Source organism: Pongo abelii, chromosome 2, assembly GCF_028885655.2.
Source record: "Pongo abelii isolate AG06213 chromosome 2, NHGRI_mPonAbe1-v2.0_pri, whole genome shotgun sequence".
Taxonomy (NCBI): Eukaryota; Metazoa; Chordata; class Mammalia; order Primates; family Hominidae; genus Pongo; species Pongo abelii.
The window spans coordinates 207,483,479-207,510,374 of NC_085928.1; the positions used below are offsets into that span (position 1 = coordinate 207,483,479).

General features: G+C 56.4%; 1 protein-coding gene and 1 long non-coding RNA gene across 7 annotated transcripts; one reads left to right on the forward strand and one right to left on the reverse strand.

Moving 5' to 3' along the window:
• Positions 1–26,896, reverse strand: MELTF (melanotransferrin). Of its 6 annotated transcripts, XM_054551034.2 has the most exons (16): positions 26,642–26,896; positions 24,726–24,880; positions 23,632–23,731; positions 21,270–21,452; positions 19,924–20,080; positions 18,380–18,447; positions 14,125–14,312; positions 13,210–13,390; positions 12,389–12,540; positions 7,802–7,898; positions 6,723–6,917; positions 5,918–6,074; positions 5,766–5,833; positions 3,664–3,851; positions 1,059–1,257; positions 1–612 (listed from the first exon to the last, which is right to left on the reverse strand). In XM_054551034.2, the coding sequence occupies exons 1-16, from the start codon at positions 26,688–26,690 to the stop codon at positions 524–526; spliced, it is 2,226 nt and encodes a 741-aa protein (XP_054407009.2). In that variant the 5' UTR covers positions 26,691–26,896; the 3' UTR covers positions 1–523. The 6 variants fall into 6 exon arrangements, with proteins under 6 accessions (XP_054407009.2, XP_024096974.3, XP_054407005.2 ...); XM_024241206.3 differs by lacking the exon at positions 1–612 and having other exon boundaries at positions 994–1,257; XM_054551030.2 differs by lacking the exon at positions 1–612 and having other exon boundaries at positions 994–1,257; positions 5,766–6,074.
• On the forward strand, positions 258–1,862 carry LOC112131271 (uncharacterized). The gene is made up of 3 exons (XR_010139389.1): positions 258–346; positions 790–1,128; positions 1,255–1,862. It is a non-coding gene; the product is annotated as an uncharacterized LOC112131271 (long non-coding RNA).

The following is a 26,896-nucleotide window of genomic DNA, read 5'->3' on the forward strand; positions in this document are numbered from 1 at the left end:
CTTCCTCTAGGGGTCCCTGGAGGGTTTCTCCCCGTCGCCCTGGTCCGGTCTCCCTCCCTCGCCCGCCAGGAGAGGCCGCGCCTCCTCGGAGGGCCTGGCTGCGGCCTCCGGGTGTAGGTGCCTCGGTGGCCACCGCGTCCCCAGGGGGCCTCGCGGACGGGGGCGCAGGACTGCGGGGAGGAGGCGGACGGGCCCCTCGGGCGACACTGCGGGGCGGGCGGCGGGAAGCCCGGACTCAGCGGTTTCCTGGGCAACCGGCCTCCTCCGGTGCGGCCCGCGCGGCTCCAGGTGGCGGGAGGCGGCGGTTGGCGGGAAGGGCCGCGCGGGCCCGGGGGCGGCGCCTCAGGTAGCAGCGCCAGGTGGCGCCCGTGGGCGGCGGGGCTCCCGGCCTTCGCGAGCTTCCTTCCGGATTCCAGCGCGAAGCCGCCGCGGAAACTCCCCAGGCGGGAATCGCAGCTCCGGGAGCTCCGGGGCGGGGCGCGGCGGGTCTCCGAGGGCGCGGGCTCCGGCGGGGCGGCCGGGCTCAGAGGGCGGGCGGGAGCAGGCGGGCGGCGAGGGCGGGCAGCAGCAGCGGGAGCAGCGGGAGCAGGGGCGCCCCGGGCGCCGGGGCCGCTGGGGACGAACGCGGCAGGTCAGGCCCCGAAGCCCGGGCCGCGGTGGCCGCCTCAGGCACCAACTCTGGGGTGGGGGTGGGGGGATCTTTCGGGACCGAACTCGCCCCAGCCTCCCCCTTTCTGCGCGATTGCAGCGCTCCTTCCCCTGCTGCCTGTACATATTCATTCTTTCCAGAAAGGCACCACATGCGTATTTCCGCCGTGGCCCCAGATCCTCCCCGCACCGCCGTTTTGAGCGTTTACACTCATTACCCCGGTCCGTCTGGGAGACCCGCCGGGCTCCTGCCCTCCTGGCCAAAATTCTCCCGGGACACCCCACCTGGACTGCTGTGAACGGGCCTCCACCCGCCTCCCCGGACCCGCAGCACCCCCCGCTCCCTCAGCGTTCTGGGGTGAAGGGGTCTGAATGGCACCAGGGGAGGCGGCAGGGCGGGCCTGTCCTACCTGCGCCCGAGCACTGCTGAGACAACATCCCTTCCAGCGCCGCCACGTAGTCCAGCCCCAGCCAGTCGCGGTAGGTGGTTTTCTCGCCGACAGGCACCGCCCGGACGGTGGCATCCTTGAAAAGCAGGTCTTGGCCGTGATAGTTGGAGGAGTCGAACATTTTGAACCCATTCTTATTGTGGTCGTCTCCAAACAGGTCCTGGAAGCACCGCAATCAGACCTGCTTCTCACTGGGCTCAGGCAGGGTCACCCGCCCAGTGCCGCTTGCTGCAAATTGCTTTACGTGCAGTGACCCAAAGAGCAAGCAATTTCAGCGCCCCACGACTCTGATTGGAAGTCCTAAGCTTGACAACTGATTGGCCTCTGTCACCCAAGCGGGTGTGGGGACACTAGGCCCGCAGGTGCCACTGGAAGAGGCGTTCAGAAGCACTGCGGTGCTCCAGCTCCTGGATGCAGGCCTGAGGCCTGAGATGTCCAGGAAGAAAGACCCAGAAATGAGGGACGGTGTGGGTGGGATTCCTGAGCGTTCTGCAAGGCCTGCTCAGCACTTCTTGGCCTTTTCCATAAGGCTTTCTCACTCTGTCTTACAGATATCTCCCCACAAACCTAAACAATTTCGAGAGGGACTTGTGTTCTGCAGCCAGTCACAGAATATCAGGTGAGCTGGGCGCTCCTCTCCGCCCTGCTTAGAATCACTGGAATGACCGTTCTGTGGCTACAGCCCTAAAAGAGCTACTAAAAAGACCAGAAGTAGTATGAGAACTCATGAATACAAATATAAATAAAAGACATCTGGAGAACATGCATGAACGTCTGTGTAAAGTGTTAAGTACTGATCAAGGAGGAATGGAGGCAGGTGGCTCTCAGTCTTTTTGGAGGGACTCGCAGATCCTCCTGAAGATCTGATGAAAGCTGTCAGCCTTCTCCCCAGAAAAATGCACATCCACCCAGGATTCTTCTCCCATATTACTTCAGAGGACTTAGCAACCCCCTAGGGAAGCCCAGGGACCCAGAGGAAAGCACTCCTGGGATAGAGGGGTTCCGTGGGGAAGAAAACAGGAAGGAACATGCATCATTTCACAATGTCAAAGTTTAGGAACAGGCCTGGTGAGCCAGCCAGCTCTGCAGTTCTGTGGTGCTGGTGGTGTGGAGAAGGCAATTTCAGCATAAGTCGGGGGAGGGGGAGTGCTTAGAAACCAGAAGCTCCATTGTGAGACAACCTGGGTTTAAATTCTAGGTATATTTTGAAAGCACGACCAATGGGATTTGCCGATAGATTGGCTGTAGAGCACGAGAGGAAGACCGGAGTAAAAAATGACTCCCGAGGAAACGGAAAAGCTAAAGTTGCTCTTAATTGAAGTGGGGAAGACTGAAGGAGAGACGGGGGTCCAACTTCGGACTTGATCCGTTTGAGACGACTGTTAGAAACACAAGTCAAAATGTCAAGTATGTAGTTAAATATGCAAGTTTGGGACTGAGGTCTGAAGATGTAAATTTAGAAGCCATCTGTATATAGATGCTATTTGATGACATGGGATTGGATGAGATCAAGGGTAAGCTGTAGACAGGGAAGAGGGCTGAGAACTGAATCCTAGGGCTAACAGGTCAGGGAGATGAGGAGGAATCAGCAGAGAAGACTGAGGAGTGGCCAGAGAGTGAGAGGACAGCCAGGCAGGGCTGAGGACCTGGGCGCCTGCAGGGGAAGGTGTTTCCAGGAGGAGGGATTGCTGTGGCCGGTGTCTCTGAGAGGTCAAGTAAAATGAAGACTAAGAAACGGCCACTGGGCTTAGCAACATGGTCACTGTGACCTTGACAAGAACAGCTTCAGGGCCCTGGTGGGAGCCTGTCTGGGATAGTCTCCATCCTTAAGAGAGGCCAGAGGAGAGAGGACTTGCTAACTCAGTCTCCATCCTTAAGAGAGGCCAGAGGAGAGGACTTGTTAACTCCAGAGCAGACCACTCTTTGGAGGAGTTTTGCTTTGAAAGGGAGCAGGATTGGCTGGGCACGGTGGCTCACGCCTGTAATCCCAGCACTTTGGGAGGCTGAGGCGGGCGGATCACGAGGTCAGGAGATTGAGACCATCCTGGCTAACACAGTGAAACCTCGTCTCTACTAAAAAATAGAAAAAATTAGCCAGGCGTGGTGGCAGGTGCCTGTAGTCCCAGCTACTCAGGAGGCTGAGGCAGGAGAATGGCGTGAACCCAGGAGGCGGAGCTTGCAGTGAGCTGAGATCGCGCCACTACACTCCAGCCTGGGTGACAGAGCAAGACTCCGTCTCAAAAAAAAAAAAAAAAAAGGGAGCAGGATTACAGCTGCAAGAGGATGGATGTGAGACCAAGAGGTTAGTTTGTTCTTTAAGGATGGCAGAAATCACAGCATGTTTCATGTTTGTGAAAATGGTCTGACTGAGAAGGGAAAATCAAGGATGCAGGAGGCAGAGGGGACAGTTTCTGGAGGGATGTCCTTGTGTAAGTGAAAATCACAGAATTTCCCCCGGGCTTCCTCAATTTCTCTAGAGGTCTGCTCCAGGTAGACTGAGGCCTCCCAGGGGCTCAGCTTACCTCTGCTGCACACCCCTCAATGAGGTAGCCCCGCCCTGGCTCACCTGGGCCTTGTCCAGCAGTCCATACACGGTGAAGATGTTGGTGTCTGGCCGGACCATCACGGCATGGGGTGGTATCTGTGCCAGGTTGCAGGCTGCAAACTGGGACACCTCGGCTCGGGCCCCGTTGGGGCACAGCAGTTCATAGTCCTCTGACCTGAGCTCAGCAGCCCAGGGCTCGGAATTGTGGCCTGAGGGGTGTAAAGCAGTGTGTGGGGGGACGTTCGGGGAGTGGGGAGAAGTGTAAAGAGAAGCTGCTATCCTGGGACCCCAAGGCCTTCACTACAGGGAGGTGGCAACATCTGGCCAGCTCCCCAACCCTCTCCATTCTCCACATGCTCTGCTGTGTTACCGGGGTGAAAGAACCCAGCTGTGTTAATGCCATTAGCAGGGAGTAGGGAGTACCTACTATGTGACAAGCACTTTACACACGTTGCTTCATCCCCACAACAGTAATGCAGGGCAGGTGGTGTTGTCCCCATTTTACAGGTGAGGAAACTGAGGCTGTTAATCACTCCCAGGCAGAGAACCCCATCTACGTGTTACATCCTCAAGCCTGAGGGTGGGGTGGCTCCCTGAAGGTGGTGGGTGATTGCCCCTAAGGGCTGAAGTTCTCAAATGGAACAGGGTATAGCATCACTTGTGGATGCAGAACGCAGCTTCAAGGGCCTTGCTTGCAAAGAATCTCATTCAGGAGGTCTCAGATCAGGCTCAAGAATCTGCATGTTAAACCAGCATCCCAGTGATTCTAAAGCAGGCGGTCCCAGGGCTGCCTGAGAAAATGCTGCCCCTCAGGAATCACATTTTCGTGTCTCTGTGCATTCACTTAGTAGCCATCCTCCTCCTATTTCCAGGAAATCCAGGTGGGCCTTGAGGAGAGCTAAAGATAAAAGGGAAAGGAGTGGCCCTGGGAGGTGGTGACTCACTGCAAGTGAACCTTCCAAGGCCTCTCCAGCACCTGCCTGCCTCCCTTGACCCCATCCCAGACCACACCATACACAGATCTGGGACCAGGCAGGCCCGCTGGGCTCTTGCAGGAGCACACAGCCCCTCCGTGGGGGAGGGTTCCACGTGTTCTTGGTAGGAAGCTGGGCGGGGGAGCTGGGCTGTGGCAACAGGAAGGGTTCAGGGCCTGGAGCCCTCCCTAGCTCTGCTGGGGCAAATGGTCCTACCGCCTTGCTGACCGCCATAGGAGGCAAGATCCAAGTTTTGAAACACTTACTGAGGTTTTCGTTTTTCTTTCCCTGCACGTCTTGCTTCCCACTGTCCAGTCCCCTCCCCACCGGGCCACAGTTGTGCCTTTCTGGGCTAAGTCTCTAGGAGGAGACATGTTGGGAGTGAGTGGAGAAGACTGGACCTCCTGCATTTGGGGTTTCAAAGCCTGGGGTGTAGGCAGGGTATGCAGACAGTACAAGCCTTTGGTGTTGGAGGAAAACAGCCTCTAGTCTTCAAAACGGACACAGATTCCTTCACGGAGAACAAGAAGAAGGGGAAGTGATATAAGCTGGGGGAGCGTGTGCTCTGATAGGACCATGTATGTACGGGGGTCCTGGAGCAGAGCGTTCCTGAGCTCTTTATCCCAGGCGGAGCCCAGGAAGGTGACTCCAGGAAGAAAACCGCCTGTGTGGTGTGTTGGGCGAGCCCTGCCTCAGTGTGGCTTGGGGGCTGCAGAGAGATTTCCTTGCATGAGGCAGTGACCTGCCCAGGAACACAGACCAGATACTGATTGAACTCATGACCCTGTGGAGAGGCTCATGCCACTCCTACCTCACACCTTGGCACTACATAAATACCCCCAAAAAGACCCCCAGAAGGGGGTCTTTCCAAATTGACTGGGATTGAGTTTCTACCGTTTCGGTGGATCAGGGACTTGAATTCCAGACTATTAAAGACCGTCACGTATCCAGCACCCCTGGATGTGTGGTCTGAGGTCTGTTCTTACCCTGTGACCCTTGGGGCTCCCAGCTTCCCAGGGGTCACAGCCCTCTAGACTCAGCCTCTCTGAGCTGCTGCTTGGCCCCAACCCAGCATGGTGTCTGGGTTGCGCTGAGGATGGGGAACAGTCCCCCCGACCGACCTTTGGCCCTGCTCTGGCCCCCACCTACCATTTGTGTTGTCAAAGACGGTTGTGTGCCTGACGAAGGCAACGTCACCCGCATTCTCCACCAGGCACCTGCCACACAGAGGGCAGGGCAGGCATCGGCAGGAGGGTCCCAGCCTCTGCACACAGCCCCAGACCGCCAGGCCGCCCGAGTACCTGAAGGCGCCGCTGTAGCCGTAATACCGCTCCTGGCTGTTGCCCACACACTTGTTGCGGCCCTGCTCGTCCCCCACGCACAGTGCACACAGCGAGGAGGGGTAGTTCTCGGGGTTGTTCACGGGCACGCAGCTGGCATTGAAGAACTCGCTCACCGCTGGGGTGGAGGGAAGGGCGATGATGAAGGGCCAGCAGCGGAAAGCATGGCAGGGAGCTGGGCGGGCCGCTCCCCCACAGGTCTGCCCACCCACCTGGCCCTACACCGCAAGGCCACCTGTCTGCTCCGCTCCCCTCAGCTCTGAGTGGAGTGTCTCCTGGAGGATCTCAGCGCGGGGAATGCAGAGGTTGTCTAGATACAGCAACTCCATCACCCAACATCACCCAGCCTTCGCTTAAACTTCCTCAGGGACAGGGATCTCCCGACCTCACTGTTTTGTTCCAATCAGAGCAGCTGTCCAGCTATCTGGGCATGGGAGCTGCCAGCCCTAGTGCCTTCTGTGTGCTTGTGTCAGTGGTTAGAAAAAAAGTGCTTGTATGCTTTCCGAGTTAACAGCCGGGACAGAGGTATGCGGCCTGTCAGCCCAAGGATCTTGCCAGTTTCCATGAATGTTGTGTGATCTAACACACGGCAAGGGCTTCATGTATGGCATATGGTGGGTGCTTCTGTCCCCAGCTTGTGGAGATACCTGGGCACATATGCAGAAGCCTGGCCACCTTCCAACAAGGTCCTCTCCCCAACAGGCTGCGGGTCCCTAGCTAACCCCAGAGAAGGCTTCCCCAGTCTGCGTGCCTAAAAAGGTGGTACCTGTGAGGACGTCACAGTCCTTGGGCCGGATGAAGCCTCTCCGAATGAGGGCGCCCACGGGGATATCCCAGCCTGCAGGGCTGCCGAAACCGGCGTGGCAGGAGCACTTGCCCCGAAGCTCATCCAAGGTGAAGGCGTCGGAGCTGTCCCGTCTCACCACGGCCACCACGTAGTACGAGTTGCTGCTGTCTTCCGCTGGGGAGAGAGGGACTCACGCGAGGGGCCCCTCATCTGAGAGCCCAGGCAAGTGCCTGGGGGGTCCTTCCTTCAAACCCATTCCTTCCCGTCTCTTTGCCTGAGCTATGCAGGCCAAAGAGTACCCAGGCATGAGGCCAGGGTGTTCCGGGAGCAGGCCCAGCCGGGGCTCCTTCCTGTGTCCCCTGTGAGAAGCAGCCTCTCGCCTCCACTTTCCAGCCTTGTCTTCCTCTGGCCCCAGCAGTCCTTCCCCACAGGGGCTTCTTTCTTTCCTTAAACCCAGGTGGTATTTTTCTCACTTCCCAGGAGGAAAGTGGAGGCGCAGCTGAGGCTGCAGAAGCATTTTCCCACAGCCCAGAGATTGCTCACACCCAGGTGGAAGGGACCCAGGCCTCTGAGGTCACCAGTAAGAGGACAGAGGCCAAAGCCCCAGCCCAGGCCCTTGAGAAGGTGCAAATGAGCTGACAGGGGGACTCTGAAGGGCCACTTTCCATGGCTGGTTAGGGCCAGAAGAGGCTGAGGAGGCCCCAGTAGTCCAAGATGGCAAACCACGAGGCCTGCTCTTGTATGGCCTGGGTTGTAAGCTAAGAATGGTTTTTATATTTTGAAAGGGTTATTCAAAGAGAGACTGTCTGTCGTCTGCAAAGCCTCAAGTATTTATCCTCCAATCCTTTACAGAAAGTTTGCCAGCCCCTTAGAGACGTTTGTTGAATAGTTGGGGAAACTGAGGGCTGGGGCAGGAGGGGCAGGCCTGGTGACAGGCAGCCACTATCCCCAGGAGAGAGGCATGGAGCTTTTGAAAATGGCTGAGGGGGGCACTTTTTTATATTTATAAAAATATCCCCACCTCCCGGCTGAGGCCAGGCGGCAGGTCCTGCACTCACGGGCATAGTGCTCCCCAGCTGCGGGAACCAGGCCGTACGTCTTCCCCGCCGTGTAAATGTCCTCGCCACTCAGGGTCACAGCGTCGATGTGCCCAGCCTGAAGGGAACAGAAGAAGCCACTGGGCCGGGGTGGGCCCAGGATGGCTCTGGATGTCGGGGTCCTGTGGAGGTGGCAGGGCCTGGTCTTTTGGGGTTTGTGGCCTCAGGCTTCCCTCCCCTGGGGAATGTGGGTGGGGAGTACCCCATCCTGGCAGTCTGCCCCTTCCTCTCCTTGTGAAGATGCCTGGCCAGGAGTGGTGCCTGGAGGACCAAGGGGCAGAAACACCCACGCAGCACTCTTGCGCGTGGCCACCCAGGGTCCCCTGTGTCCCTGCTCTGAGCAAAGCAAGCGCGATCTCTACCCTCATGCTTGGTGTGGGCCTCCCTGTGCCCTGCCAGCCCCCAGATGGCCCGGCACCACCTCTCCAGCACCTGGCCAAGGGCCAGCACACCGTGTGGTGCAATGCCTGTCTGTTAAATGTGTGTACAGATGGAAGAATGACCGGATCTGAAACGATGGCAGTCTCAGGGCCTGGGGAGGAGGCTCCAGGGCTGAGGGATGGAGTTCTGCCTGCGGAGGCAGCGGGAGGGTCCAGTGCCTTCTTCCCAGGACCCTCCTGGGGCCTCCAGGTCACCTGCACCCATCCCACTTGTCCATTCGGAAGCCTCTTGACAGGTGGCCCCAGCACCCCGCCAAGGGGCTAACTGGTAACAAAGCCATAGTAGTGTGATTAACCTCAAGGGAAGGGGATGACAGTGGGGGAGAGTGGGGACACCTGTGCCCCGGGAAGGTGTCCCACGCCATCTGAAGAGGCATGAAGTGATGGTGGTTAATAACAGGCAGCAGCGTTGATATTTGGGGCCAGGAGGGTGCACCACTCGGGGCCCTTTTTCCACCGCTCAGACCTCCCCCTTCCTATTGTGCTGTCGGGCAGGACACAGACCCTGCACCGCAGCCCAGGGCCCTTCTGGCTGATGGTCCCTTCCCTGGGTAACTGGCAGGGCAGGAATGGGTGTTACAGCCACACTGGACTCCTCTCTGAGAACCTCAGAAGCTAGAACTGAGGGTCTTTGAGCCCTTTGCTGGGGTTCTGAGGAGCCCCTGAAGTCTCTCCTCTTCCCGCAGGTCCCAGGGCAGCCCCCTGGCCCTCTGTGAGCCCAGATTGACAGGAGGCTGTCACTCAGAGGAAGTTGAAACCTCCCTCCCTGCACCTCTCCCTGCTCTGGGGCTCTTGGAAAAATAGGGCAGCCTGCCAGGCATTAGGAAATAAAGAACCTCCCCACTGAGCCCTTTCCGCAGTTCCGGCGGAGGCTCCTCTGTCAGCATCACACACAGTCACACTCAGCTCTGCACAAGGACAGGCTTCCATCGGGGCCTGCGGAAGCTCCCGGAACACCCCCGCCTTGGGCCCGGGCACTCCTTGGCCTGAGGCTGGGGTGGTCTCCACTCCCGAGATCCAGAAGTGTGGAGACAGGGCTGTGGCCTGGCTCAGGCAACGCGGTGTGGGGAAGCTCATACAACACATCCCGGCTGGTGACTTTGGGCAAGTTACTTCCCCAGCCTCTCTCTCCCCAGTTCCAGACCCAAAAGTGGGGCTGATGGTCACAACAACCGCCAGGGCTGTTGTGAGGGTTACATGAGATGATCCACACAATGGCCCTCACTGTGTGGGGCATACAGGGAGTGTCAGCTTGCACGATGGTCATTGTCATAGGCCTGGTCACCCTGTATTCTTGCCCGGTCTCCTCTTCGTGGCCTTCCAGTTGATGTGGTTCCCTGGCCTGGGCAGAGGTGGCACTGCTGAGGGGCCTGTGCTTGGGGACCCCCTGAGCAGGCCTCACCTTTTTGCTCTGAAAACAAAAACTGCGGCGTGTGGACACCCACGGGCTGACAGCCAGGGCTCTGGGCCGAGGCTGGACACCTGTGACCACAGCAGTTCTCCCTGACTGTAGAGCCTCTGCGGCCTCCTCTGCATCTGGCATTAGTCTCCAGGCAGAGAAGCAAACCAGGAAAGAGATGAACGGGCACTAGAGATCAGGCCAGTGTTTCTAGCTGCGGATGGTGAGCCTATTCATGGGGGCCAAAACGATTGAATGGGTCATGACAAGTGTCAGGAAAAAAAGGATTAGAATAGAATACATTAGAAAATAGCGGGTACCATTTATTTCATATCTCTGTATATAAGGACATACATTTTTAAATTTATATCTGAAAGAAAAGTTTTCGTGCACTAGATTATGATCAATGCAAAATGACTTCTGAGTGCACGGTGCTGTCAAAAATGCTGAACTTCTCTATGAAATTCCAGTGACATTCTCTACAGAATTAGAAAACAATCCTAAACTTTGTGTGGAACCACAAGTGACCCTGAATAGCCAAAGCAATCCTAAGCAAAAAGAACAAAGATAGAGGCATAGAAACGGACATATAGACCAATGATACAGAATAGAGAACCCAGAAATTAACCCGCAGTTTTACAGCCAGCTGATTTCTGACAAAGGTTCCAAGAACCTCTTTGGGAAAAGAGTGATCTCTTCTTCAGTGGATGCTGCTGGGAAGAAGCTGAATGTTCAAGTGCAGAATGAACGGGGCCCTAAACTACCCCTCACCCTGCGCAGGGACCAACTCAAAATGGATGAGGTGCCTAAATGCAGAGCCCAAGACAATAAAATTGCTGAAGAGAATATAGACAAAACGCTTCAGGACGTTGGTCTGAGAAAAGATTTTATGAAAAGACCTCGAAAGCATAGGCAACAAAAGCAATAATAAGCAAATGCAGTTAAACAAAAAAGTTTCTGCACAGCAAAGAAAACAATCGACAGAGTGAAATGAAGACAGCCTACGGAATGACAGAAAATATTTGCAAACTACCCATCCAACAAGGGATTAATATCCAGAATATACATGCAACAGAAACATCTCAACAGCAGAAAACCATCCAACTTAAAAATGGGCAAATGATCAGAACAGACGTTTCTCAAAAGAAGACGTAACAAAATGCCAGCAGGCATCACTAATCATCAGGGAAATGCAAATCAAAGCCACAGTGAGGTATCAGCTCACCCCAGTTAGGGTGGCTGTTATCAAAAAGATAAAAAATAACAAATGCTAGTGAGGATGCAGAATAAAGGAAACTCTTACACACCGTTGGTGGGGATGTAAACCCGGACAGCCGCCATGGAAAACAGTATGGAAGTCCCTCCACAAACTACAAATCGAACTATTTAATACCATATGGTCCAGCAATCCCACCACTGGGAATCTGTCCAAAGGAAAGGAAATCAGCCTGTGGAAGGGATGCCTGCACCCCATGTTTATCGCAGCACCGGTCACAATAGCCAGGATATGGAATCAACCCAGGTGTCCAACAACAGAGGATGGATAGAGAAAATGTCATCGGCATGCACCGTGGAATACTATTTAGCCATAAAAAAGAATGAAATCCTGTCACTGGCAGCAACACGGATGGAACTGGAGGACACCGTGTTATGTGAAATAAGCCAGGCACAGCAAGTTAAACACCATATGTTCCACTCATATGTGGAAGCTAAAAAAAGTTGATCTCGCAGAAGTAAAAAGTAGAACAGAGGATACTGCAGACTGGGAAGGGTAGGGGAAGGTTTTTTTTTTTTTTTTTTTTGAGACAGAGTCTCGCTCTTGTCGCCCAGGCTGGAGTGCAATGGTGTGATCTCGGCTCCCTGCAACCTCCACCTCCGGGGTCCAAGCGATTCTCCTGCCTCAGCCTCCCGAGTAGCTGGGATTACAGCTGTGTGCCACCATGCCCAGCTAATTTTTTTGTACTTTTAGTAGAAACAGGGTTTCACCATGTTGGCCAGGCTGGTCTTGAACTCCTAGCCTCAAGTGATCCACCCACCTCGGCCTCCCAAAGTGCTGGGATTATAAGTGTGAGCCAATGCACCCAGCCGGGAGACATAGGAAGAATAAGCTCCAGTGTTCTATAGACTGTAGGATGACTAGAGTTAACAATAATACATAGTTTCAAACAGTAGGACAGTATTGCATGTTCTCCACACAGAGAAATGAGCAATGTTTGAGATGATGGTATGCTAATTATTATCCTGCTCCGATCACCATGTATTCTATGTATCGAAGCATCAGTATGTATCTCATGAATATGCACAATTATTATTTGTCTATTTAGAAAAATTAGGAAAAAAGAAAAAACAAGTTGAACAATGATCCACGCCCACTCTCTACTGCACAAGGGAAGGCTGAGATTCAGAAAGGGGAAGGGGCTTGCCCCAGGCTACAGGGCGTCAGTGCCCACCTGGGCCAGCGCTCCTTCTGCTCCTGGCCCCTCCACTCAGCGAGGAGCTCCCAGGCTCTCCAGGGGACTCATCCCTATCTGCCTGTCCCCTGGGGTGGGTGCTGGCCCCTGAGGTCGCTCCTCCCCGCCTGTCCCTGTGGGCTTGTTGCAGTAGACACTGTCCTCTTCCCCAGGCAGCAGGGGGTGTGGGTAGTAAGAACAGCCCAGGCACTGCCACCACCCACCCACCTGGCCCACGCTGCACCTGCGTGACCCCCACCTGGATCTGCTCCATGCAGTGCTGGGGGGACTTGGCTGACACGCACTGGATCTCCGGCTTGAGCCGCTGCCGGCGGAAGGCTACGGCCATGTCTCCACACTTCTGGATCTCGGGAGTGGAGAGCACACACCAGCGTAGGTAGGGGGGCAGCCCTGGGGTGGGGCAAGCAAGCGGTCACTGCCAGGCCAGTCCCGCCATGGAAGAGTGTGGAGTCGGACCCAAGGGAAATTCTGGGCCTTTCTCCTGTCAGCTGTGTGGCTGGGATAAGTTATTTAACCATCGGATCCCACTTCCTCATACAGAAAAGGGGCAACTATGAGGCTTGAGGAAGACCACGGCTGTCGTGTATCTACCTCAGTGTGTGACACCCGCTTCCCTGGCTGGAGGTGGAAGATATATGGGGCCAGGGGGCTAAAGGCAAGAAGCTCACTTGTAGACTACTGCAATGGTCCAGGCGAAAGACGGCGCTTGCGCCAGGACTGTAGCCGTGGGGTAGAGGCGGGGAGTAGGAGCGAGAGGCTGTAGAACTGACAGGACACCATGGCCGTGGATGGAGGGGCGAGGAGACCCTTCCCAAGACAGATTCTGATGGTCTGTATCCTACTCTGCTGCGGCCAGGTGGGGCTTCCGAGGCACAACAGGCCATATAGCTGAAGAGATGCTTCCTCCCCAAAGCCCCAGGGGCAGAGGAATGGAAATGACAGGTTCCCGCAGAGGCCTCCCTGGTAAGCGTCTTCCCCCGGCCACTTTCCCAGAGAACCTCGCCATGCCCGAGGTTGAGCTGGGCTGGAGCTGGCAGCAGTCAGGACAGGTGGACTTACGGTTGGGGTCGCAGAGCAGACCCTTCATGGCGTGCAGGTACTCGTGGCCCAGCCACGCCTCGTAGGTCTGCGTGGCGATGGGCACAAGCTCCGAGGTAGAGTCTTTGAAGAGCAGATCTTTCTGGCCATAGGCCTCAGAGCTGAACATCTGGAAGCTGCTGCCCTCGTGGCTGAACAGACGCTGTGTGTCAAGGGGTGTGGTACAGGGTGGTGAGGATGCTGACAGGCTATATCCTTCCCTCCCACTTTGGCCCCTACCTCCTTCTTCCCCGACCTCAGACCAGGCACCCACTCTGAGGGCCAGATGAGGCCTCCCTCTTCTGCGGCGCCTCCCCTGATCCGCTGCCTCCTTCCCCCTGGGCCCTGCCAGTTCTGGGTCTGCTCTGAGTTCATTTGGCCTCCTCACACTCAGCTGTTTGGACACATGACTGTGGCCAGGGGTGGGATGGTCCTGAGGACATGCCATGGGGCTGGTGGTAGCAGCCTGGATGGGGCAAAACTAACTGAGCCTGGGGCACCAGCAGTCAGAAGTCTATTGCTGTCATAAGCAGCGGTTTTAGCCAAACCTTATTCGCCACATGTAATTAATGGTGTGCTTTGAAAGGCGCTGGTTTTGTTACTTGGTTTATTTGCTCATATGTTTTGGTTTTAGCTCTCAGAGACACAAGTATCAGGAGCTTCTTCTGAGGGTGCCTGAGTCTCTGGGTCCCCCTCCTGTAGGCCCCCCTCCCCTGGTCAGCCCTCCTCCTGGCCAGCCAGCACAGTTGGTTCCTCACTCTGACTGGCCCGATGCTGGGGTCTGTCCCAAGGACAATCTCTGGGTCCTGCCCCTCCTGGTCCCACCCTGCTGAGCGACCGCAGGGCCCAGCACCATCCAGGAAGCTGTGCAGGGGGGTTGGGGGACCCTGAGCCCACCTGGCCTTCGTTGAGCAGCCGGAAGATGAGGCCCCCATCTGTGTCGGCCCGGACCACCACGGCATGAGCAGGCACCCGGGCCAGATGGCACTGCCTCCACTCGGTGACGTCGGCCCGGCTGCCATCCCGGCACAGCAGCTCGAAGTCCTGTGACAGCAGGGCCTGGCCCCAGGAGGGAAGCGTCTTCCCTGGGAAGCAGGAAGCCTGGGCTGAGCCAGCTCCGAAAGGGGTTGGGGTGGGTGGCGGGGAAGGCCCAGGAGAGGGAATCTGGGGGGTAGCTGGGTGTCATGGACATGAGAACCCAGCATTCAGAAGGTGGCAGAGCTTGGTGGCTGCACCCAGCTCCAGGTACCTACACAGACTCTATCTCGTTACTCTCATTTTCTAGCTCTCACCAATTTCTATTGCTAAAGTGAATTGGAGGTATCTGACAGTAATACAATACTTATAAGTAACTATTCAAGATAAACAAAGTAAGAAAATAAGAAAGGCTGGCCGGGCGTGGTGGCTCAAGCCTGTAATCCCAGCACTTTGGGAGGCCAAGGGGGGCGGATCACGAGGTCAGGAGATCGAGATCATCCTGGCTAACACGGTGAAACCCCGTCTCTAATAAAAATACAAAAAATTAGCCAGGTGTGGTGGCGGGCGCCTGTGGTCCCAGCTACTCGGGAGGCTGAGGCAGGAGAATGGCGTGAACCTGGGAGGCAGAGGTTGCAGTGAGCCAAGATCGCGCCACTGCACTCCAGCCTGGGCAACAGAGCGAGACTCTGTCTCAAAAAAAAAAAGAAAGGCTTTGGGTGAGACAGATGAATGTACCAAGAGTCTAGGATGAGCTCGCGGCTGCCATGAGGCACTGCGTTTGGCTCTGAGCAGGGGGCAGGGGGCAGGGGGCAGGTCCCCGAGCAGGGGCCACGGAATCTACCCACCCCGGGGCTAGAGAGGAAGGGGGAACTCCCGTAACTCCAACTATTCATATTGCGATGGATTTCTTTCAAGTCCTTTTTTCTATTTTATTTCCTGTCTTTTGACCCACCCCCCCCCTTTTTTTTTTTGAGACGGAGTCTCGCTCTGTCGCCCAGGCTGGAGTGCAGTGGCGCGATCTCGGCTCACTGCAACCTCCGCCTTCTGGGTTCATGCCATTCTCCTGCCTCAGCCTCCCGAGTAGCTGGGACCACAGGTGCTCGCCACCACGCCCGGCTAATTTTTTGTATTTTTTTAGTAGAGACGGGGTTTTACTGTGTTAGCCAGGATGGTCTCGATCTCCTGACCTCGTGATCCACCCACCTTGGCCTCCCAAAGTGTTGGGATTACGGGCGTGAGCCACCGCACCTGGCCTTTTTTCTTTTTTTGAGACGGAGTCTTACTCTGTCACTCAGGCTGGAGTGCAGTGGCATGATCTTGGCTCACTGCAACCTCCGCCTCCCAGGTTCAAGTGATTCTTCTGCCTCAGCCTCCCGAGTAGCTCAGATTACAGGCGTGCGCCAACACGCCTGGCTAATTTTTGTATTTTTAGTAGAGATGGGGTTTCACCATGTTGGCCAGGCTGGTCTCGAACCCCTGACCTCATGATCTGCCAGCCTCGGCCTCCCAAAGTGCTGGGATTACAGGCGTGAGCCACTGTGCCCAGCCTCCTTTGACCACTTTTAACCTGGCTAAGGACATAGTTGACAGGCAATTTTGCATCCTATTTGGTAGAGTATTTTTCCACAGTATTGGAAACTTTCCATAAATTCATTTGTTTCTCAACAGAAAAGAAAATTTGCAAGAGTAACTATTAACACCAAACAGGGATATTGAGAAGATGAATATTAAGGACTATAATTAAACCACAGATGGTCCCACATAACAATATTTTTACGACTTTAAGACAAGGAGGAAAAAAACCTCTACAAGGAAATGGGAAGAAAAAAGATAATTTGTACGGTCATGAAAGCTTTCACTGCAAAGCTATTTTAAAACAAAACCAAAAACCCGCACCAGAGTGGTAGTTCAGGAAAAGTCCCGAAAGGTCATTTTTAACGGCCACATGGTGGTTTGCAGCGCTCTGAATGATTCAGTGCTGTTCTACCCCCGCTTCCCAACTTTCCTCTGTTTTGCGGCTGCTGCAAAACCTTTGGTTAGAGCTCTGGGGCATCATTTGCCTTCCCACAGACAAAGGCATCATTTAGGTGCTTCCATCAGCCACTCCCGCTTCTCCTCAGCCAAGAACAATGAAAGTCCTGTCACTTCCCTGCTTTAGATATTTATGCCACTTCTACCCCTTTGCTCTTACCAATCTTTTTGTATAAAGTCACTTAAAAAATTACTTCCTTAGATTGCCTCAGATTACCATCAAAACTTTGAAAAAGCTGCCAGGTGCATGCCTGTCATCCCAGCTACTCAGGAGGCTGAGATGCGAGGATCAATTGAGGCTGGGGGTTTGAGACCAGCCTGGGCAACATGGTGAGACCCCCATCTCAAAAAAAAACCCCAAGTTTGAAAGACCTGATTTTCAACCCAACATATCCCTACTCTTCGCCTGTTTTCCGAATTCTCCTTTGTCAGACTCGTCTTGGGGCCTGTGAACAGGAGCCCATTTCCAGGCTTGCCCAGCACTAGAGCGCATCGTCCTACGTGCTTCCTCGTGTGCAGGGCACTCGTTTTCCTCCTTCTCAGATCTGGTCCGTGTTTGCTTTCGTGACGGACTTTCTGATTAATAACAGCAAGGAATGACAATGATTAAAAAAAAAAACCCTAATCATCAGACGTCCTGGGAGAGGCAAAACTGCAGACAGAACAGTGTGTTTGCTGCTCGCGGGCAGGTCCAGGGGGATAACTAGCAGGGGCCTGAGGAATTCCTGGGCTGAAGGGTCTACCCCATCAAGATCTCGATTGTGGTGGTGGTTATACAACCATATGTATTTGGCAAAACTCATAGAACTATCCTTCAAAAAGAACAAATTTTGCTGCATGTAAATTATATCTCAATTCAAAAAAAGAAACAATCTTCAGGCAAATCTAAATTGAGGGACATTCTATAAAATAACTGGCCTGATGCTTTAAAATGCCAATGTCATAAAAAACAAAGACTGAAAAACTGTTCCAAGATAAAGGAAACTAAAGAGATCTAACAACTAAACCCCATGCATGGTAAGAGTTTAGGTCCTGGTCTGAAAGAAATGGGTATGAAGCGCAGAATTGGGACGGTGAGTGAATCTGCAATATCGGCTATAGATTGGATAACAGGATTGTATCAAAGTTGCATGTCCTGATTTTGATTATTGTGGCTAGGTACACACCTCCTTGTCTTAGCGATACACACTAAAGTATTCAAGGGGTATGACATAGGCAAATGTACTCTCAAATGGGTCAGAACACACACACGCACACACACACAATCAAATGTGGAAAAATGCTAAACAGTTAGAATTTGGGTGAAGAATAGAAGGGAGCTCTCTGAATTCTTCTTGTAAGTTTTCCAAAGCTCAGCTCTTTCAAAATTAAAGAACTTAAATGACATGACGGCTCAATATATGACACCAATTTGTCGTCGTCGTTGTTAGACGGAGTCTCGCTCTGTCACCAGGCTGGAGTGCAGTGGCGTGACCTTGGCTCACTGCAATCTCCGCCTCCTGGGTTCAAGCAACTCCCCTGACTCAGTTTCCTGAGTAGCTGGGATTTGTGGCACCCACCACCACGCTTGGCTAGTTTTTTGTATTTTAGCAGAGATAGGATTTCACCATGTTGGCCAGGATGGTCTCATCTCCTGACCTCGTGATCCACCCACCTCGGCCTCCCAAAGTGCTGGGATTACAGGCGTGAGCCACCGCGCCCGGCCTCAACACCAACCTGTATCTTAAACCTTCCCAGGGATGAAGGACACATTCTCCAGGCAAGGGGAGAAAAATGCCAGGAAGGGCTGGTAGGTGATATCCAGTGCAGGGGTTTGCAAATTGCTTAAAAAATCAGACCCTCATCTTCAGGTGGAACCAGAACCCAATTTCATATTCAAATCAGAGCAGAGCAGAGCTGCTCGCTGACCCCCTTCTCCTGCCCTGTGGGCAGTGGGCACTCCATTGGTGACACCCGCCTCTGCTCTTCTGCAGCTGGGAGTGCTGAGGCTCAGAGACTGTGGGACTTGTCCAAAGTCACCCAGAGACTCAGAGCAGCACTGCACTAGGGCGTTTGATCCCAACTCTGCCATCTAGGGTCCCTGCCCCAGGCCCGCCTGGCCTGACTCCCTGCTCCTCTGGGCCCGTGCCCCTCCCCCACTCACCATCCGTGTTCTCCAGTACCGTGCTGTGCTTCACAAAGGCCACGTCCCCTGCCCCTTCCGCCAGGCACCTGCGGAGGAGAAGCTGTGGGTCTGGATGGGCTGAGCCCCTGCCCCTGCTCATCTTCCACCTCTGGAGGCCTGGCTTGGGCTGTAGGGGTGGCCACGATGGGCATGGGCTTTCCAGTCATGTGGTCTGGGTTCCAGCTCCCTGGCTGGTTGGTTGTGTGGCTTTGCCAAGTTGTGGCCCCTTCCTAGCCCCTATCATCTGTAAAGCGGGGGTGGGAAAGTAGCTCCCACAGGGCTGCTCTATCCAGTATAGACCCTCTCCAGCCTAGCTCAGGCCTGTAGGGAGCAGGCACTCCCAGGACAGCTGCTATTATAATATCAGCAGCCTTGACTCTCAGGGTGTCGGTTTTTTGTGTGTTTGTTTTTGTTGTTTTGTTTTTAGAGATAGGGTCTCACTGTGTCGCCCAGGCTGGAGTGCAGTGGCGCAATCATAGCTCACGGCAGCTTTGAGCTCTTGGGCTCAAGTGATCATCCTGCCTCTGCCTCCAAAGTAGCTGGGATGACAGGTGTGTGCCACCATGCTGGGCTAATTTTCACAGTGTTTTGAAGAGCATTGTACCCTGAGGCAGGGGATTGGACTAGAAGGCCTTTTCATGCCATGCCACAGAATCCTCAGTGGGAGGGACCATTGACTTTTACATGTTCTGCTGATGTCACTGCCCAGTGTTGGAGGCAGGTCAGACCTGCTGGGCAAAGGGGCTGCTTGGGTCCCCACAGGCAGAAAATATGCAGGTATTAGAGCAGGTCGGGGAGGGCGACATCAGGAGAGGGTTCTGCAGCTCCAAGAGAGTCAGAGAGAATGTGTGCATAGCCAAGGACACGGGGCAGTGGAGGGGCAAGGCTGTCCCGCTCAGGGGTGCTGAGGACTTTTCTTCTGTCTACGCCAAAAACTGCATCCACTCAGATCACATCTGGAGCGTGGGGCACCAGCAGGCTTCCCCGCTCCGGGTGGAAACGTGAGGTAGCTAGAGGGGCCCGAGAAGCTTCCTTTCCAATCCTGCTGAGCACGTTTCCTCCTCTGCAGGCAGATGGAATTGGACCACGAGCTGTTAGAGACTCTCTTGCATCCACAGAAGGATTACCCAAGGTGCCAGCCGCAACCAGCAGCAGAGACAGGCCGGCTCCAGGTGTCAAGACACACTCCCCCGACCCCCTCTCCCTGCTGGTCTGAGAATGGGGACATGGGAGTGGCCAAAAGGCTGTTTTTTCCATTTTCTTCTCTCCGAGCCCTCACCTCACTAAATATACCAAACATGTTGATTTTATGAGCAAATCCGGTTTGGCATATTCCAGCTGGATGTTTTTAAACTAACCAGGGCACAGAACTATATAAAGGGTGCTTTGATGAGATGCAGCCAACACGCCACTTCCCCCTCCACGGCCCCCTCTGGGCAAAGGTGTTTTTCCCCAGCATCTGTGGCCTTAAGCGCCTCCGCCTGCCCAACTCAGCCCCCCCCCCCCGCCCCCACTCCGCTCACCGGAAGGCCCCGCTGTAGTCGTAGTATCTCTCCTGGGGGCTCTTGTCACACACCCCTTCTCCAGAGCTGTCACCCCTGCAGAGGCGACAGAGGGACTCAGAGTAACCGGTCTCTCCTGCCCCTGGGACGCAGCTGCCCCCAAAATAGTCGCTGACAGCTGTGGGAAAGAGGTAGAGAGGTCACTCAGCAGAACTTTCTTCAGAGCCAAGCCAAGCCCCCAGGGTCAGCAGGGGGCCCGGGCTCTCATCTGGACTCTGCTGAGAATGGTTCCACCTTCCAGCTTCAGTCTGAGCAAAGCTGGGGAGTGGACCCGATCAGTGACCCCCAAACCGGGTCCACCAAGGCAGCAGAGAGCATTGGGAGCGACTGTCATTTAAAAGTGGTTCGGGAGAACTAAACATTTCCTCCTAAATGATCACGCAGGATAACTGAGTATCAGCCAGATGCTCTTCTCACTGTGGGTTTCATTTCCAGCTCAGCCAAGTGAGATTGATGACAGAAGGGAAATAAAGAATTACTGAAGATCATTCATGGGTAGACAACCCTTCTCACAGCACAGGGAGGGAGGCACACGCCCAGCTGCCGGCCTCAAGGGGGACGAGGTCAGGGTCCGCTGCCCTGCATGGTTCTTCCAGCCCTGCTGGCACCAAGTATTCATCCTGTGCCGCGCGAGGAGGCCCTGTTGCCGGCACCTGAGCCAGTCGGGCCACGCTTATCACCAGCCAGACTGAGCTTTTCCAGAGTAAGCCCTCTTCCTGGTTTTCTTTTTGTGACCTTCCAGAGGAGTAGATATTTAACAAATATGCCAAGTGCCTGGCGAGCCGCCCACACCTGGCCACCAGCTGAGAGGGTGAGGCTTCCAGGCTCTCGTGGGTTTACATGGCTGGTTGGGCTGATGAGCCACTTGGGAGCTTTCTGGGTGCAAGTCAGCACCTTGTTTGGGTCCTGGAAAAATAGCATTTCTGGTCCTGTAAAGCTGAGGACACATTTCTAGACACAGTGACCTGCGCCGGGTCTATACCGGTGGGAAGCACTCCTGGGAGATTCACTGCTTCCCACTCATGGGCTGGGCCCGTGCCTGGCTGTGCCATGTGGGACACCATGATGGGTGAGCAAGAATCGTGCCCCACAGGGTCCAAGCAAGCAGGAAGTCAAGCGGCGGCGCTGGTGCGCAGGGCTGGCGGCAGAGCGGAGGCGGGGGAGGTACGGAGCAGGGGCTGCTGCGCCTTCCAGGGATGAAGAATGGTGGCGAGGCCGGAGGGAGGCTACCCAGTGAAGGGACAAGCATGGGCCAAGAAAAGGAGGGGGAGGCCTGGGGACCCTCCTGCCCAGCCCAAAGCCCTCACCTTTGAGTACATCGCAGCCCATCACCGAGAGGCGGCCGCTCTCCACCAGGTAGCCCACAGGCACGTTCCAGCCAACTGTGCGATTGATGCCCGTGTGGCAGGACTTCACGCCTTTCAGGGTGTCAATGGTCACATGGGAGCTCCTCCTGACCACAGCCACGGCATAATAGGAGGTACCGACCTCTAGGAGGGGAGGGGAGTAGGTGAGGGCAGCAGGGAGAGGCCTCAAGAGAGGCTACACCAGCACCCTGCCTGGGCCGGCTGTGGGAGAGGTGTGTGCACGGAGCATGGCTGTACACATGCATGTGCGCATAGCGTTCTCGTTACCAAGAGAGCAAGTGGGCTTAATCTACATGTATTAAGAGACCCTGCCCTCTAGCCTCTTGAGGTAGAGACGATCCTGAGATATTGATGTATTCATTGATTTCCCCCTCTTCCTTCCCAAGCAGCTGGTGCTTAGCTGGGTTCACATTTGCTCACATCAGGGGAGTTATTTAGCTGAACAGAAAGCAGAAGCAGCCAGCAAGTCCTTGCTCTCCCAAAGCCTAGGCGCCTAGGAGAACTTGGAGGGTTTGGGGGAATGGTATCAGGGTCATAGGAAGAAGGGTGTCTGGGAGGAGCAGGGGAGCCGAGGAGGGGATTCCCCAGATGAGGAGCGGCGATTTCCTGGTGCTGAGGGGGTTGAAGGAGAGTGAGACAGAGGCAGAGACAGAGAGAACTAGCGATGTGGCCCCAAGTCACTCACGACCCTGAATGCTGCAGGGTGTATGTGGTGGGGCCAGGGCTCTGCAGCCTTGCGAAACATTCCCCTGCGCCAAGGTGGCCCCAAGGGGCTGTTCAGGCAAAGCACAGATGACTCAGCTATGGGAACTGATGACCAGAGGGTCTCCCATCGCACGAGCGCGCACACACAGGCATGCACGCATGCACAAACTGCCCGGTGGTGTGGGAGGCCATATCAGAATGAAGTTGAGTTCTAGAACATAAAGCCAGTGTTACTTCTTGCACACCAGGGTCTGGCCCCCGCCAACCTAAGTAGCTCCATCTGGTACCATCCTCTGACTCACCCACCTTGTGTCTTACCAATCCTCTGGACCGCCTGAGATCGTTGCGGGGGCTCAGCTTACCCATCACCTCTGCAGAGCACCATCCTGCCTGCTCTATTTCAGTGGGTTTCCCCGCAACCCTCGTTTTCTCTGTCCTGCCCTTTCCTTTTCTTCACAGCACCCCCAACATGTGTCACTGTATTGTTTTGGGTGTGTTTGTTTACTCTCTGCTCTGTGAGGGCAGGAAGGTCTCTTTGTTTACTGCTGCATGCTCATGACCAGCGGGTAGCAGGTGCTCAGTAGAGATGTGGAGTTAATTAAAGAGGGAGAGGTGCGCGGGGCCTCGGAGGCAGAGCTGTTTCTGGCTGATGGGTGTGCAGGGTTGGACTGTACCGTGTGTCATTTGATGGCCATTAGTTCAACAAGGAACCAGCTAGTGCTTTCTCCAAGCGAGATGCTGTGTGGAGTTCCAGAGGGTAGACACAGGGGAAGACTGGACCCTCCTCTGACCCTCCTCTGGGGACTAACGAGACTGAGCAGGCAGAGGCTTGCAGAGACCATGGGGTTGCAGGCAAGAGAGGCCCTGCTCCAGGGAGGGAGGGGCTCAGGGAGCACCTTGGAGGAGGTGACAGTTGCGCTGGACTGTGATGGAGGCCAGGCACCGGCCAAGCAGAGGTGGCGGGGGAGACACAGGAGCCGGCTGAGCTGGAGGCAGGTCCCGTGTGTGATGCGGGGACTGGGCAAAGGAACTCACTCTTTCCAGCACATACCACATGTCAGGTGGGCACACGGCCTGGCTCATTTAGTCTGGGTGACAGCGCAGGTGTTACTATCCCCATTGTACAGTCTGGCAAGTGGAGGCTGGCCAACGTCACAGAAGTCATGGGAAGGGGAAGTGCTGGGTCTGTTGAGCTGTGCCGCTTGCAGGCACTCCCTACCCAGAGCCGGGCTTCTGAAGGGAGGCCCTGAGTGTGCAGGTGGCTCAGCATTAAGGACACTTTGCTCACCCGAGGCAGTTACAGGCACAGCACCATGCCCGGCACCACACCAGGCCCGGGGCCACACCAGGCCCGCAGTAAGAGCTGAGTGGGCACAGGCTAGGGGGCTGCTGGGCTCCCTGCGGGGAAGAGCAGACTTGGGGCAGCTATCTGTGTCCCTGGAGCTCCTGTCCCTGGGCAATTTGAGAGAGACTTAGGGCGTTCGTCTGGCTGGGACTCCAGGACTACTCTGTGGACAGGGCTGATGGCCAGCTCAGGCCAGGCCCAGCAAGGGCAGCCTGGAGAGCTGTCCTCTCTCGTCCCACTGCACCCTCCTACCTTGATCATACACTTCGCCCACCACGGGCTTCAGGCCATGCTCCTTTCCCGCCTCATAGACGGTTCCTCCATCCAGAGTGATGGCGTCAGCCTCCTGGGCCTGCAAGGAAACACGGCTCAGCCAAGCCTGGCCCAGCCGGCCTGCTCAGCAAAGAACTCGGGACACCTACCAGATGGCCTGGGGCCCCACCCCAAGCCCCAGAGGGCTGTGCTGTCCTTCTCATCTGTCCCAGGAGCCCAACCAGGGCCCAGGGCTCTCCCCCTTTCCCAGGCCAGGGATTCACCTTGTTTCCTAATAATGTTATTAAAAAAAATACTAATCATTGATTTTGCAGGACTTAATATCATAGTAAAAAAATCAGATAGTAGAAAACGGCGCGCAGTGAAAAGTGAGTCTCCCTCGCTTTCTGTCCCTTCACCCTGCGCCTCTCCTGCTGCCCTAGGTTTTCTAGCTTTTTTTCTCTAAGGTGCTCTATGCTTGGGGTTTCTGCCCTCACATGGAGCCTGACCCACAGCCTTGGCCCCACTGTGGGCCTGTGATTGAATTAGGTCTTGGGGGCATATTGGGGGCAGAGCTGGAATGAAAAGCCAGCTTTCTTTGCACCCACCCGGGAGGGACGCCACTCTCTGGTGATGCCTCTGAGGATTGTCAATGTCATTTAGCAGGTCTCAGCAGACCTGCTCTCCTATCCCATACTCACCCACCTGGGAGTCCAGCCCCTGCTCCTCCTTCCCCAGAAACCACACAAGCCCCATTCTGGAAAGCCCCGTGGCAAGATGAGCAAGTAGCCCGCTGTGGCCACTGAGGGTCACCACCATCTGCGCCCCCTTGGCAGGGGCCTTGTGGAAGGGAAGCCTCTCAGGCGCCTTTCCTTGCTGGAGCCCCTCTGAGCAGTGGGTCCTCCTGAGGCTCCCACCTCCTGGCCCGGCCCAGCGGGGGGCAAGCTGGCCTCATTGCCGGGGAGACTTGGGAGATCCTATCGGCCGGGCCTGGCAGGGCGAGGTCGGCTCCTTTCCCGGTGAATGAGGCTGTTGTGTGCTCGCTCCTGAGTCAGAGCCCTCTTGCCTGGCAGAGTGGAAGGGAGAGGACTCACCGCGATGAGCTGGACGCAGTGGTCGGCCGAGGTGCCCTGGACGCAGAGGAGGGAGGGCTGGATGCCCGCTTCCTGGAAGGCCTTGCTCATGTTGCTGCACTTGTGCTGCTCTGGGTCCGAGGTGGCGCACCACCGCACCTCCATGCCACCCAGCACTGCGGGCAGGGGACCGTGAGGCCCGGCTCCCCCGCCAAGCCCAGCCCCGGCCCACCATGGAGGGTGGCTCCAGCAGTTCTGTGTGAGCCCATTCGCCTGGACAGCCAGTCCTCTAGGGCAGCCCTGCCCTCCCACAGGGAGGCACTAGGCGCAGAGACAGGGGAAGGGCTGGTATTCCTGTGCTCAGGGCCTCTCTGACCAGGGGCACGACTGCGGGCAAATGGAATGGCTCAGAACCCGGCCCTTTACAGAGGAGTAGGAGGGTCTACAGGTCGCTTCTCAGCCACCCCCACCTGGTGGGAGCACTGGCTAGGGAGTCTCGGCAGGCCCTGGAAGTGGAAGCTTCTTCCCCTCTCCAGGCCTCCAGAAGAGAATGCTCGTGTGGGTTGCCTCACCCAGCAGTGTCCCTGGGCCTTCCTCATGAACTGGGGACAGGAGAGTGAGGTGAGGGGGCTGTGGGTGGGCTGCCCTCCAGGAGCCCTGCACCCTCGGGGAGTGTCTGCGATTATGCTGGCTGCAAACCCACCCTCGGTGGGCACAGTGCCAGACCCTGCCAAGGGAAGACGGCAGGCACAGAGGGGAGGCTGAGGACCCATCAGGGTAGGTTCAAGCCTCTCTGAGCCTGCTTCATCTTCTGAGAGAGCAGATAAAAACCCCACCTTCTGTGTTGAAAGTAAACTCTTGTAGAGAGCCTGAGACACCCAGATCCTCAGTGGACTTCTGCTTATGCCTCAGGATCTGACCGGGTCAGAGTCCCCTAGAGCTCCCAGGCTAGGGGCCCAGAGGAAGGGGTGCTGGAGCCCTTTGGGGCTGATGACTTTCAGGCCTGAGCTCCTCTGCATTCACCCTGCCCCAGCCAGCACTGCCAGAGGCCTGTGCTGGAGAGAAACGCATGACTCCCCCCCGAAACCAGGTCACCCTCCCGTGGCAGCCCCACCAGCCCAAGGGCCGAGACTGAAGCTTCCCCCACAGCCCTCCCCTCCCCACTCCCGGCGGCGCCCTGGAAGGTCGAACTGCCCTCCCCCCCGCAGCGCTCCAAGCCCCCCACCACCCAGGCGGGAAACTGCAAAGTTCCGACGGGGCGGGGGTGGGGGTGGGGGTGGCTTCATCGTTTGCACTGACGAGTGCGTCGCCTGCGGCCAGGGCGGTGCCACGAACTCCATCCCCGTGGCGCTCGCCCTCCGCGATCCCCGCGAGCCGCTCCCCGAGGTCCCGTCTCCCGTCCCACCACCCCGGGCCCTGACTCCCTGGGGCGCCGACGCGAGGAGACCCGGCCTCCGTCCCCACCTCCATCCCTGCATGTGCAAGGCCCCCCCAGGCGGACTCCCGCGCCCCTCCTGGTCAGTCCCTCTGAATCTTCTCCCGCGGGGGCTTGGGAGAAAGAGCTGCTCTGGCCCCCCAAAGTCTCCCTGAGTTCCTGCGCCCGTCAGGAGGCGCCGCCCTCTGGGAGCTCCTCTCCACACTCCAAGGCCTCCCCACCACGCCTCAGCCCCACGCTTCTCCTTCGAGCGTCGGAAGCCTCGGGTTTTCAGGGCCGGCTCAAGGCCGCCTCCTCCAAGAAGCCTTCCAGACATCCCCGTCTGCGCTTCAGTGCTAGTTCCCTCCGCCGTCCTCACTCGACGCCGAGCCCCTGCCTCCCCTGTCTCTCTCACTCCCCCGGAGCCGCAGGCTCAGGCACATTTCCAGCCCCGGGACCTGCTCAGCCGGGCTGCAGCGCCCAGGACCCCCGCCCGCCTTCGGCTCTCACGGCGGGGCCTCACCGGTGCGCAGAGCCAGGAGCAGCCACGGAGCCCGGCTCGGACCCCGCATGGCGCCGTCGGGGCTGGCTGGGGCCGGGCTGGGGCTGGGGCCGGGGCCGGGTCCAGGTCCGAGGAAGTCAGCAGCAGCCGGGCTTCCTCCCTGCTCCCTCTTCACGCTGGCCCGAGCTCCTTAAATGCGGCCGGGAGTTCCTGGGCGGAATCCACGCCCCCGGGGCGCAGGTCACCTCCCGCCGTCCCCGGACGCCACACCTGGGC

Bases quoted from the DNA above. Each gene is read 5' to 3' on its own strand.
- MELTF (XM_054551030.2), bottom strand. From the start codon at position 26,690: ATGCGGGGTCCGAGCCGGGCTCCGTGGCTGCTCCTGGCTCTGCGCACC. The intron at 18,448-19,923 runs GTGAGCGGAGTG...TCTCCTCCGCAG, and splicing joins GACTACAGCGGGGCCTTCCG to GTGCCTGGCGGAAGGGGCAG. The intron at 12,541-13,209 runs GTAAGTCCACCT...GCCCCACCCCAG, and splicing joins TCTGCTCTGCGACCCCAACC to GGCTGCCCCCCTACCTACGC.